The following is a 13,862-nucleotide window of genomic DNA, read 5'->3' as shown; positions in this document are numbered from 1 at the left end:
ATCACTATTCAGGATCCAGGTACTCAGAACTGAGGTTCAGAGAAAAGGTGCAATAAGACTCAGTGAAACCAGTCTTACTTGCTCAGGAAGCTGGTCAGTGAAGATTTAACTTCTCAGCCGGTTAGTGTGACTTTGAAATATTTATGAATATCTGGGTAAGAACCCTGGGAAAATCCAGCATCTGAGGCTTTGACCCTTCTTGTCCTGTTGAGTGTTGTCTTCTGAACTCTAGAGAATTGCTTTGCCCACTGTCCAGTTTCCCTTGCAGAGCAATTTGGTACAAAGCTGTAGAATGTAACTAGTGCATCAGGGAGCTTTTCAGAAGGCAGCGGCCCCCAGAGCTGCTGATCACGTTACTTGGATGGTTCTGAAACACATTCATTCAACTCATTTATGATGCCCAGTGTTCAGGTTCCTGCCAGGCAGAAATTGGTCACGTCTGATTCTCTCCTGCCTCCAGACACTAGAGCCTCTGGAGAGGATTCTTCTCCATGAGTCTCTTTCTTAGGATAGCCTCAAAAACTCCACCGGGGCCACTCCCAGGAAATGATGGTGGAAGAGGATAACTTTTCTGCTTGTCGTTCCCCCCCGCAGATGTTGGAGAGCATGATCAAGAAGCCCCGCCCAACCCGAGCTGAAGGCAGCGATGTGGCCAATGCGGTCTTGGATGGAGCAGACTGCATCATGCTCTCTGGGGAGACTGCCAAGGGAGACTATCCCTTGGAGGCCGTCCGCATGCAACATGCCGTGAGTATTCAGAGTCCTGTACTTTTCAGAGTAGACCCCTTGATGTTTGGGGGAATCAGTCACGTGATAGACCTCTTTCCAGAGGCGAATCGGGCACACAAAGCCTTCCCCACATCCCTGCTGTACCTGGGTTTTGGGCAGAGCTCATCCCTGTCACCTGGAGGCATAGCAGGATGGTTTGACTGACAAGATCCCAAGATGCCATTGTTTAGAAATACCCCACCAGTGGATCCAGACCAGCTAAAATAAAATCTCTCCCTTTCCGTGTCCAAGCCCAGTGCCTGTTGGTGTGAGGGCACTAGAGAAAGCTTGCCCTGGAGAATTGTCCAGCTCCTGCTGTATCTCTTCCTCACCCACCCACCACATGGAAGGAGCTCTCCATACTGCCAGTCTCCTCAGGCCTAGGTGCCTGCCTGTGTCTGACCGTTACAACCTTGTACGGTCTTATTGGGAATCAGTCCCACCTATGCCTTCAGGAACCGCTTTCACTTGAATTCCGGGCCAGAGGGTCTCCTTGGGACTCTGTCTCAGGGTGGGGGTGGTGATTCATCTTCTCCTATTTTGTTTTGTTCATGGTTTGGGTTTGACAGCATTTAGTTGGTGCTGATTGTTTTGTGCATGATTACTGCAGTACTTGTTTACAAGTTCGTGTTTTAAACTGCCAGGAAGTGCTCTGCTCTGCTATTGTGAATGAAGCTACTCCATCAGCTGCTCCATCTTGTAATAAAGGTTGGGAGCTGAATGGCCAGTCGTAGTGCTGTGAGCTAAAGAATAACCGAGAGCCTAAAATGCAGCCTCCCCACAGTACCCCTCTGTTTTATGCAGCTTTTCCCACAGTTTTAGAAGCACAGCGTTTTGGGTCCTCTCAATACAAAATCTGTTGTCAGGCACTGGCCGAAGGTTTGCCCTTTCTGCCACTTCTGGTTTTCCCTTTTTGGCTCCTCCACCTCAGTCCCACTCAGGACCTGATGTGTATTTGGCCTTTGTGATGTAGGTAAGTTTAGCATTTACCACCATCACATTTGTTTTGCCTGAATTAGGTGGGGTAGTGTTGCCAGCCAGTCGCATACGTGAATCCAAGCTGCTGCAACCCAGCTTATCTGAAAGGTTCCTTCACTCAATTTCTTCCCCTCTGAAATCATTTCCTTCAAATCACCCTAAACTTGTCTTCCTTTACTCTTGTATTAATCCTTTATCCTCCACCCTTCCTAATTCTGATGGTCCTTGTGTTTGTTAAACCTGCCTAATCACATAGATATATTTTAAACCTCCCTCTGAACATTCGGGTTCTGCAACAAGATAGGAGGAAGGCAGGCTAAAACTACAGAGTGCATGCAGACAACATACACATCTTCTCCCCCCCCACCCTGTCATTCATTATCACCTTTTATCTCCGGAGGAAGGTACTCTACATACAGTAGGTGCTCAGTAAATACTTGAAAAGGCAGTCAGGGCCTTACCCTTGGGGTGAGGCTAGTGGAGGGATTGAAGTCACTGGAAAGAGTCAAGTCTTAAGTCAGTGGAGTGGAGGGTTGTATCAGGACTGCAAGTTTCACTGATAATGGCTGATACTAATTTGAATCAGATCACTTTTTTGATCAAACAACCCCCCATGCTGTACTTGAGGGAAGAGATCCTTTGACTGGGTCTTCCAGCAAATACTCACATGAGAATTCCACTGCAGTGGAAAAGATGCCCCCTGGGCATTGAGAGCAGTTCAAGCCATTGAGCCCCCCTCTCCTTGGCCTTTTGAGCATCCATGTCCAAATAGAAGGACTTTCAAGATGCTGGAGCCATTGCTCTGCCACCTCTCACCTCCCCCACCCACTCGTACACTTGAGCTGGTTTCCACCTTGGTTCTTAGTATCTTGTCTCTTCTCTCTGTCATGCACACTCTCTGTCTCTCTGAGAATGTCAAGAAACAGGTTGTCCAAACCGTGACAGAAGTGAAGGGTCCCTATGGTCTTTGCCTTTGCACTTAAAAATTTGCGAGACTGTTCCAAGTAACCAATCTAAGTAGATTTGAAATGCTCAGGATTGTGATTGGGGTGGTTTTTGTTTATTGAAGCATCCTGACAGCCAGATTGGCTGTCTCCTGGGCTGAAGGCATTTACTCATTCTGACAGGGACTACACAGCCTGTATTGTTTTCTCTAATCTGTCCTAATGACTTCCTGCAGGACAAAGATAGATTCATTTTTTTAGCTTTTTTTTTTTTCCAGAAGCTGAATAGGCAATGCTATGGGCTGCCATCCAATCCAACACAGAGCCCAGGTTTTTGTAGTAGATCCTTTACGCGGGTCTTCCAAAAGAGCATCCTAAACTATCACCCACTTCAGAAGTGGCTTATTAGGTGAGACTCTACCTCTCAGTCCACTCCCTCTTTCATTCATTCAATCATACTGATTGAGCACTTACTGTGTGCAGAGCACTGTACTAAGCACTTGGGAGAGTACAGTATATAACAATAGACACATTCCCTGCCCACATGAACTTACATTCCAGAGGGATGAACTTACAGTGTAAAGGGAACTTATTCTTTGGGGAGAGGGAAGAGGGGGCACCTGGGAGCTCTCTGCCCACTTCAGCAAACTTTGCTGATCTCCCTGTCTGTGGGTTCTTGGGAAAGCAAACTATAGGGAAAAGATACCAGTGAACTGTTGATGATCACCTGTCACTGGTGGCAGCACATTGCAGAGAGGCATCTACACTATTCCCAAAGAAGTTGGTGTAAAATGGAGGTTTCATGTGTAGTTCCCATGGGGGCAATATTAAGACAAACTGTGGTATTCATCCCCTTTAACGTTTCCTCTCAAGTTTCTAATTGACACAGGTTACTAATGCAGGAATAAGAGTCAGGTAGTACTGGTGTAGTTGACACTTAGTATTAATTCAGTGTCTCCTGTGTATATTCACTATAAGAAACTCAACCTTATCAATAATTAAAAAGAAATCACCTTCTTGCCATGATTCTGCTTGCTTAATCAGGTTAATGTTATTGTAGAACTGATTTTTTTTACCCCCCTCCCCCCAAAACACCTTTAAGATTGCATTATTAACATTCTGAAAACGTAAATTGGGTTTTGCTCTCTTAACTGTTGGGGCTTTCGAACAGACTGCCTGTAACTAACTTGGCACACTTTTCAGGCTTTGAACTCACTAGATTGGCTAATCATTAAAGATCATAACTGAATAAAATGTTAAGCTTCTTTTGCACGTTTTCCCCCCAAATAATTCCTCTGTAGGTTTCTCTTTATATGGCGGTTCTCAGGCTCATTTCCTATTTGGATATATTCAAGATTTTCAAATGGGGTTTGGTGTTGTCATTCTGCCTTTTTGCTCCATATAGAGTGGAGCAAAATGATCTCAGGCTTATTTGCTCTTCAAAACTTCCACTGAACTCCAATCAGTGTACTATGAGGGCCTTAAGGACTTGGAGCCCCATGAGCCCACAAGCAGAAAAAGAAGTGCCGAAGCAAAATAACCTGGTCAGATTCCAGGCTATAGGAAGTTGAAGGAAACAGCCTTTCCTTGCACCAGCAGCTCCAGAGTTAAGCCCAGGTGTCAAGTAGGATTCTTAGGGCTACACTCAGAGCTCTGTGCGGGTCATAAGACCGCCATACAAAGAGATCTGACCCTCTTCCCGTCGACCTTGGACTCTTGATACCAGGCAAGGGTGGTGAAATGTGCAGGAGTTCATTTTTAGTTGAGCCAGAGAATTCCTTTCCCTCCTCCCCTGAAGTGAGGGTGGGTTAGCTGGCTTGGATGGGATCCTGAAGGCAAAACCTAATGCTGGGATGATTCATTCATTCATTGTTGTATTTATTAAGCACTTACTCTGTGCAGAGCACTGTATTAAGCGCCTGGGAAAGTACAGTACAGAAGTATAGTGACAATCCCTGCCCACAACTCGCTCACAGTTTAGAGGGGGAGACAGACTTCAATGTAAATAAAGTTACAGATATATACATAAGTGCTTTGGGGCTGGGAGGTGGGGAAGAGCAAAGGGAGCAAGTGAGGATGACGCAGAAGGGAATGGGAGATAGGAAAAGTGGGGCTCAGTCTGGGAAGGCCTCTTGGAGATGTGCCTTCAGTAAGGCTTTGAAAGAAGGGAGAATAATTGTTTGGTGGATTTGAGGAAGGAGGGCATACGTATGGACCAGGCCACCCTCCATCCTAACCCCAAGTACATTTCACCCTTAAGCACTGGACTGCTCCAGTCAAGTTTTCCTTCCATAATAATAATTGTGGTATTTAAGCACTAATTATGTGCCAGGCACTCTACTGAGCGCTGGGGGGATTTCAAACAAATTGGGTTGGACACAGTCCCTGTCCCACATGGGCCTCACTGTCTCAAGCCCCACTTTACGGATGAGGGAACTGAGGCCCAGAGAAATGAAGTGACTTTCCCACAGTCACACAGCAGGCAAGTGGCAGAGCCGGGATTAGACCCAGGTCCTTCTGACTCCTAGGCCTGTGCCCTATCTAGGCCACACTTCTTCCATGGCAAGGTACAGAAAGTTCACCTTTTGGGCAGAATGAGCAGAAACTATGAGCCCTCCACCACCTTTTCTGTTCTGGTGCAGTCAGCTGCCATCACTGCAATGCTCTGGGCATTTCACCACTCTTCTTCCTGTCTGTTGCATGCCGAATTAAAGGAGGAAAGCTAGGCCAATTAGCTTGTGTCGTGTTGTACTCCTTTCTGATTGCATTCCTCGTTCTATTTTTCCTTGTCTGTGTGTGTTCTCCTTTTTTCCCTCTCTCCTTCCCATTCCTCACTTCCCCCGGCCTACAGATAGCTCGTGAGGCCGAGGCTGCAATGTTTCACCGCCAGCTGTTTGAAGAACTTTTCCGCCTCTCACTTAACTCCAGGGAACCTGTCGAAGCCATGGCCGCAGGCGCCGTGGAGGCTTCTGTTAAGTGCTTAGCTGCAGCTCTGGTAGTTCTGACGGAGTCTGGCAGGTAGGGCCCTGAGGACAGGGAAGTAAACCTTAGAGGGCAAACGAGCAGCTCCTCCTGGGAGAAGACGACCTCCAAACGAGGCCGGCTAGCTCCAACAGGCTGTGTTTGGACCAAGTAAAACACGGTCCGTGACTCTGGGGCCCCATGAGCCTCTGGCTTGGTGTCTGTCCCCAGAGGCCGGTTGGCCTCGCCTTTTCAGGTAGGTGAACGCAGAGCAAGGTGGCCTGGCTGTTGGGCAGGAGAGCTGTGTCTGAGGAAGCAGAGCTGGGTGACGCCAAAGGTCACCCTCCTGAGCAGAGGAAATGTGAGCATCACAGTTGCCTTAGGAGGACCGGGTTCCAGCGACCTCGAACTTCATTATGAGGGTGGGCTGGGAGCCTCAGCAGCTCGCCCTGCTCATGGGCCCCAGCCCCTCCCCAGGGTCGCCGGAACCTCCTCCGCCTGGGCTCTGCCTATGACTCGTTACCCCTCTCTTCCATGTCACCGAAACTCCACTGACGCAGCTGTCTGTTGCCCCCCTCCTACCCCTTCTCCCTGCCCCGCAAATGGGTGTTGCTCTTGTAGATCGCCCGGGAGGCAGAAGCCGCCATCTATCACTTGCAGTTGTTTGAGGAGCTCCGTCGCCTGGCCCCCATAACCAGCGATCCCACCGAGGCCACGGCCGTGGGTGCCGTAGAGGCTTCCTTCAAGTGCTGCAGCGGGGCAATTATCGTACTCACCAAGTCTGGAAGGTAGGAGGTGACAGCAGCAGCAGCAGGTGACCCGGAGGTCGGGAGTGCCCCTGCTCCCCACCTGGGGGCCCGTGTTCGGATTGGGCCTTGCAGCTCCCAGGGTCAGGATTCCCAGGAGGAATGGGATCGCTGGCCAGTTCAGAGTAAATCAAAGAGACGATGAATCCAGCCTGAGGTAAGAGGACCTTAGTTGGTTGGACTCAGCACGAGAATGGTCATTCCAGAGCACAGCCTGAACTTGAACTCCAGCTCTTGGGTCAGCCCCTTTACCTCTGAGCCACTAGGAGAGGGACACCCCACATCCACTGAAGCCCTTTAATAACTGAGTAGCCAAGACAGTTTTCACTTCAGCAGTGCGTACGTTTTTACCCCTTAAGGTGAGTCCCATGACTGGCTAAGTAGCCGGCTAGCCACGGGGAGCAGTCCCACTAGTCACAGAACCCAGCTCGGAGGGGTGCGATATCTGGCTTCTAGGTTTGCAGAGCTGGGGCTAATTCCTGATCTGGGCTTGGTCTCTGTCCTGCCCTGGGGTGAATTTGGGGGGTTGTGTTGGTTCTAGGGCGGGAAGTTGGATCTTGGATTTGTTTGCTACCAAGTGGTCAAGTTGAGGGGAGCCAAGACCAGAGTCTTGAGAGGTTTCATCCCTGTGAGCTATTTGGTCTCTCCGAAGCCTGAAGCTGCCTTGGTTGGCATTCTTCATTGGAAGGCAAGCAAGCCCACATTGTTTTCCTTCAGCCTTCCGAAGCCTATCAGGTTTACTTCAGGAAATGCCGGAAAACCCAGTTGAATGTCAGTTTAAGGGGAACAGTGAAGCAGTGTGGCCCTGGGAGTCAGTCGGCTTGGGTTCTGATCCTGGCTCCACCACTTGTCTGCTGTGTGACCGTGGACAAATCCTTTCACTTCTCTGTGCCTGTTAACCTCATCTTTAAAATGGGAATTGAGACTGAGTCCTATGTGGGACAGGGACTGTGTCCAACCTGATTATATGTATCTATCCCAGCACTTAGTTCAGTGCCTGGCACACAGTAAACAGCTAACAAGTACCGTAAAAAAAAAAAAAATACTACCCCGGTGAGGATTTGAAAATGTGACTGAAATGATCAGGTTTTTTTGTTTTTCCCCAAGGCTGATGAGCTTACACCCTTTTCCTTTAGCTTCATCTGCTTCCTGTAGTCTTGTTAGAAGGCATGGAAGCCAGCATTACATTTGACCTTAATGAAAAGAACTGAACTTCGATATGTATCTATATTTAGTTCTGGCCTGTTCTGAGATTTCACTCTCAGCAAGTACCTAATTTCTCCCAGCTACCAGGTTTCTTTAATCCCTGATTAACAAACAAGGGTCTATCTGGATGGTAGAATGTGTCTTTAGCTGAACTCCCTGGGATGATTTACCCAAAGGTAAAGTTGAAACCTCCCTTTAGGTCCAGTGTTGCAGCCTTTAGGATGTCTGAGGTTTTGAAATTATCAAATCTACATGTAGAAGTCCCTGCTGAACAGTGCAAAAAGGAGTTCTCCTCATCACTCTTGGCTTCTGCTACTGGATGATTCAAGACATTCCCCGAGGATCCCATTCCCACAGCCAAAGCCTCAGGAACTTCTGAGGGCCCTGGGCACTAGCTAGGTGAAAAAAAGGCTCTTTGAAGCAGGAGATGCCGTGAGACATGCCCAGGATCCTGGCTGTCCCACCCCTGGTATGGGCGTTGCAGGCTAGCAACTCTTTCAAAGGCTCCACCATGCCAGTCTCCAGAACTCAGAAAGAGACCTAGCTGGAACTCGCATTCCAGAATACATTTACAAGGGTTCAAGAGCTTCCAGCTCTTCCAAGAAAGCCAGCTCACCTGTCCTTCTGCCTGTCAGATGTTGACTTCGGTCCATTACTCTTCTGCCTGATCCTCGGAGTAGGCAGAGGACAAGCTTCCTTGACCTGAGAGTCCAGGGGTCAAGATGAGGGGAGAGGAACAGACACCACAAGATGAGTCCTGCTTGTTCCTGAGCAGCCCCATGACCTCCAGGAATTGGGTCTCTGGGAGCATGTCCGCACACCCACTTCAGGAGCAATCGGGCACTGTGAGCCACGGCACGGCGGCTAAGTGGTGACCAAGGCTCCCACCGGTTTCCGCAAGGCATGAGGATTTCGGCTCTTCCCAAAGTGGAATGACTCCTAACTATGCCTGGACTAAATGATCCGGCCCCGGGAACCCTGTGTTGATCAGAGGGGGTGGGTGCATGCTGGGCCAACGGAATCTCAGAGAAAAAGGTGTTGTGGGGTGGGGAAGAATAAGAAACTAAGGGAGAAAACTGTCACGGGTTTGGAAGCTGGACTGATTCTGAAAGGGCAATAATGAAGAAAATAGGGAACGTCTATCTGATCCCCTGATAGGAGCTAAAGTCTCTGTTGACTTAGAAATTTAATGCCGTTCTCCTATAACAGAACTCCGCATTAAAGAAAACTCAAGTTGCATGCGTGCTTACAACCATTTCTTCCATCATGGCATCACGCTGTATCCAGTCAGATGCGCTTTGTCAGAAGAACATCGCTTAGTGTGGCCACTGCATCCAGCATGGCCTAATGGAAAGAGCCTCGGTCAAAAGACCTGGGTTGTAGTCACTTGCTTTCTGTGTGACCTTGGGCAAGTCACCAGTTTCTGTGCCTCATTTTCCTCATCGATAAAATGAGGGTTAAATTCCTGTTTTCCTCTCTCCTTTAATTCGGGAGAGCCCCGTGTGGGACAGGGACTCTGACCAGGGATTAGTACAGTGCTTGGTATATAGTAAGCACTTAACCATTAGTTATACTAATGTATACTAATATTATACTATTAATTATTCAAGATGTGTAGTGAGGACAGGCATTCTGACAGAACACTAATAATGTTCCCTGAGGCTGCTTGGTTGTTTTGTTTGGGTTTTGGGTTTGTTTTTTTTAAATCCAGTCAATGGTATTTGAGTGTTTTCTGTGTGCAGAGCACTGTACTAAGTGCTTGGGAGAGTACAATGCAACAGAATTAGCAGGCCTGTTCCCTACCTATAACAAGCTTATACTCTAAGCTGAATAATCAGTAAAGTCCCTTCAACACTGTCAATCTGTGGACATCCACCTGAAAGAGTACAAAGTAAAACAGAATATTTCTTAATGGCCTGTGCCTGCAGAGAGGACTGGTACCTGGCTTCAGGACAGATGTTGGCATTCATGAGGGTAAGGAAAGTTTGGTCCCCCTCTCCAGGGATTGGAATTGTTACGGTTTAATGTCTTGGCTTGTGCCGCACCCTAGCTGGGGTTCTGCCAGCCTTCCTAGGCCTCATCTAACCGATGGTCTTCCTCCCGCACAGGTCTGCTCACCAGGTGGCCAGATACCGCCCCCGGGCTCCCATCATCGCCGTGACCCGTAACGGGCAGACGGCCCGCCAGGCCCACCTGTACCGCGGCATCTTCCCCGTGCTGTGCAAAGAACCCGTTCACGACGCCTGGGCAGAGGATGTGGACCTCCGGGTGAATCTGGCCATGAATGTTGGTAGGTGGCGGGAGGAGAGAGGACTGCCTGCCCTATCTGGGCATCCAGTGGCTTCTGTTGAGGTTGTGTTTAAGGCAGATGTACGACGTGTCTGCAGGTGTCTAAAAGGTCCTGCCCACTGAGGGACCCAGAGCTGTTTGGGGGAAATGGCAGGGCTTCTGGGACAAAGGGGTAGGCCTCACTGAAACTGCTGACTGGACTTTCCGTCACAGATCAAGCACTGTAAATGAGAGCCTAGAGCCCCACCCAGGATTTAAGCCTGAGTCGAGCCTTGGGACCTACAAGTCTGGATTAAGTACCTACTGTGTATAAAGCACTATCCTGAATGCTGAAGATGCAAAGCCCTAAGACAGAGATAATACTAAGTACAAATAGGGCAATATGGCTAGAGGAGCAGAGTATCAGGCTCTTCATGGCTCAGAGTCCGAAAGTCACATTAGTAACAGTAATAATAATGATGGTATCTGTTAAGCACTTACTATGTGCCAGGCACTGTTCTAAGCGCCGGGGTGGATATCAGCAATTCGAATTGGACAAAGTCCCTGTCCCATGTGGGGTTCACAGTCTCAGTCCCCATGTTACAGATGAGGTAACTGAGGCCCAGAGAAGTGAAATGGCTTGCCCAAGGTCATACAGCATAAGTGGCGGGGCTGGGATTAGAACCCGTGACCTTCCAACTCCCAGGCCCGTGCTCTGTCCACTACACCATGCACATTCTTCCCAGCATCCTAAAAGTTGATGGAGCTTCATGTTTTGCCGCTGCTTTAGAGCAGGCGCTGGTGGGAAGTTCCAGTGATGGTGGATCATGACGGTTTCTCCCTCTCCCAGGCCTGACCAGATTCCACAAGTGCCCGCTTTGTGACTGGACATTTGCAGTGTGGCCTAAAGGAAAGAGTGCAGACTTTTGAGTCAGAGGGCCTGGGTCCTGATCCCAGCTCCGCCACATACCTGCTCTGTAACCTTCTCTGCCTCAATTTCCTCATCTGTAAAATGGGGATTCAATACCCGTTCCCCCTCCTACTTAGTCTGTGAGCCCCATGTGGGACCTGATTATCTTGGATCTACCCCAGTGCTTAGTAAAGTGCTTGGCACATGGTAAGCACTTAACAAATACCACAATTATTATTAGAGCTGCTAGGGTTTAGGCTCAGGGACTATCCAGAGACTCTATTATGGTGAGGTGGGGGGGCACCACTCCTCACCTTCCCTCTCCCTCCGCCCATGTCAGTTTGTTTGCATTGAGGGTCCCTTCATCTCCCTCTTCCCCCTACTGAGCTAGAATCCTGCTCTGCTAGTCTGCCTTTCCTCATCTCCTGGTGATGGTAGGTAGATGAGAAAATAGAGACTAAAGGCCCGCCACAATCAAGACTTGACATCGTTGTAGAACTGCAGAAACAGAAGTGTAGGCCATAGCGTGAGATGCGGTGCTCGTGGCCACCTGCCTTGGGTATATGTGGTCCTAGGGCCATCCAGAGGCGTGCAGATACTGAATTGCAAGCCCCACAGTGAACACTATGCACGGTGTGTGAGAGAGCAGTAACTGGAAACACCTATATAAAGCCAAAGGGAACTCTGAGATAGACAAAGGGAAAATCTTTGTTCTGTAGTGTGTGTCGCCAAGCCCGCATAGGCTGAACGAGGGGAGGCGGGAGATGCATGTGTTAGCCACCCCACCAGATCACCCTAAATCCTGAGGCAGGGATGCACCCCTGTGGCATAAAGAGGGCAGTGGGAAGAAGTCACTACACAGCAGAGGCCACGGAGTTGGCTGTAGCTGATCCTAGTTCTGAGGCTGGTGCTGGGGCAGGCCGTCGGAGTGCCCATGTCGAGGAGCAGTGCTCATCCATTTGCTCTCTTTTCCAGGCAAAGCTCGTGGATTCTTCAAAAAGGGTGACATCGTGATAGTCCTCACTGGGTGGCGTCCTGGGTCGGGCTTCACCAACACCATGCGTGTGGTGCCAGTTCCGTGAACACGGACTCAGATCCACAGCTCCTGGCACGCCCTACTTCTCCCCCCAGTTCATCCTTCCCCCCCCCCACTCCCTTCATCTACTTCTAGCCCCTTCCTCCCATTAGGCCAGTGACTGCTTGCAGTGTTTTTCCTTCGTGGCTGTAGGTGGCTCCAGGCTGCTAGCGCAGCAGGGAAGTGCTACAGCATCAGGAAAGCAAGGTTAAATTCTCTCCCAGAAGAAACGTTAAACTTTATAGGCTGAATGCTTTCCTCCTGTCCCACTTCCTTGGTCCCCTCCTCCTCTGAGCCCTTGGTGAATGTTGGAGGCAAACTGGGAAACTCCGGCCTGGTGTTGAAACTAGTGCTGCTGAGCTTGTTGGCTGAGTATTACTGGACATGAGCGCTGTGCCGTCACGACACTCTCCGCGGGAACAACATTTGTTGACAGTTCTGGTCTTACCTGTTTCAGCACAGCACCCTTCCTTAGGGCTGCCGGAGAACAGCTTCATGCTCATTAGCTCATCGTGGTGTCTGACCTCTTCTCCCCATTGCCATTTCCAAACAAAGCCCAAGCCCCAGGCTGGGCTCCTTCTCTGGTTTAGGGATGCATCCATCACCTGGTCTACCAGCTAACTAGGCAGCGGGCCAGCTACCTGAATTAAGTCTCCCTGTGTCCTCCCTGTTGCTTCACCAGGTGGGCCCAGTCCGTACACTCCTGAACTTAAAACAGAGTGGGAAACCGTCGGCTTTAGAAAGGCACCAGTGGCGACAAATGAGATGGGTACCCACGGGACTTAGTATCGGATGGCAGAAGCTCGAGCCAGTTGTGCCAGCCAGCAAGTTCTACTGGTACTGATCTGAATAGACGCACATCAGGGCGGGTGTTTGGCCCAGCCTTTAGATACTCCAGGGAAACCACTCTTGGTTCCTTCTTCTGAGTCACTTTTCGAGGGCGGGAGGAGGGGGAGACAGCCCCCCCAGGAGAGCCAGAACAATGTGCTCTAGCTTCACCGTATTTTCCCGTAGCACTGCCCGTTTCCAAGCCGCTGTCTAGATCTCTGTGCGCTCCTACCAGCCATACTGTCCGTACGTCTGTCCGTGTCAGTCGAGTAGCCACATTTCCTGACCACTCCTGTTGTAATTCTGGACAAAATGTGTTGTTCCTCACGTTCCGGGCTGTAAAACTCAACTGTGTCCGTCAATAAAGGAAAGCTGAAGCACCCATCGACTCTCTGCCCGTCACTCACCTTACTTGGGCCTTTATCTGACTCAACTCTGTTGTGTCATGGCGGCAGCAGGCCACGATTGAAGTCTTTTCAGGATCACAAGCATTTCCTGATCTCTGGTTGCTGCGAATGAACCTTACCGACCTGATCAATCAGTCAGTGGTTTTGGAGTTGTTCTCAGAGCAAATCAGTCAGTGGTATTTATTGAGCACTTCCTACATGCAGAGCACTGTACTAAGGGCTTGGCAGAGTAATACAACAGAATTAGCAGACACATTCCCTGCCCATAACAAATTTAATAGTCTAGAGGAACAAGGTTGCAGCCTAATGGGAGTAGAAGATGAGTGGCTTAAGTGCCTGGGAGTCAGAAGGACCTGGGATCTCGTCCTGGCTTTGCCACTTGTCAGCTATGTGGCCTTAGGCAAGTCACCTTACTTCCCAGCCTCAGTTGCCTCATCTGTATAATGGGGATTAAGACTAGACCCCAGGTGGGACAGAGACTGTGTCCAACCTGATTACCTTGCATTTACCCCAGTGCTTAGAACAGTGTCTGGCACAAAGAACATAAGTATACCATAAAAAAAGTGCAGTACTAAGGTGCTTGGGGAAATACAGTAGAGATAAAAGACACAACCCCTGCTGCCCCAGGTGCTCCTCCTCTCTTTCACATGGACTGGTTCAGTCTCATGAGCTGGATTGACACCAAGAGTTTCACTTTGAAGGTTTTGGCTT

The 13,862-nt window shown here is 49.5% G+C and overlaps 1 protein-coding gene across 2 annotated transcripts in view; it reads left to right on the top strand.

The window, feature by feature from the left end:
• The window catches only part of PKM (pyruvate kinase M1/2), a 43,556-nt gene extending 30,430 nt beyond the window's left edge, over positions 1-13,126 (top strand). Inside the window, exons 8-11 of one of the 2 annotated variants that reach the window (XM_038747028.1) lie at positions 595-747; positions 6,273-6,439; positions 9,772-9,953; positions 11,817-13,126. In XM_038747028.1, coding sequence (XP_038602956.1) covers positions 595-747; positions 6,273-6,439; positions 9,772-9,953; positions 11,817-11,923 — 609 coding nt within the window. In that variant the 3' untranslated portion in view covers positions 11,924-13,126. Of the gene's footprint in view, positions 1-594; positions 748-5,541; positions 5,709-6,272; positions 6,440-9,771; positions 9,954-11,816 lie in introns of both variants that reach the window. The other variant, XM_038747029.1, reaches the window with a different exon arrangement.
• The last annotated feature ends 736 nt before the right edge of the window (positions 13,127-13,862 follow it).

Source organism: Tachyglossus aculeatus, chromosome 5 (genome assembly GCF_015852505.1).
Source record: "Tachyglossus aculeatus isolate mTacAcu1 chromosome 5, mTacAcu1.pri, whole genome shotgun sequence".
NCBI classification, from domain to species: domain Eukaryota; kingdom Metazoa; phylum Chordata; class Mammalia; order Monotremata; family Tachyglossidae; genus Tachyglossus; species Tachyglossus aculeatus.
Note: the sequence above shows the minus strand (reverse complement) of the source record. Positions and strands in the feature narration are given on the sequence as shown.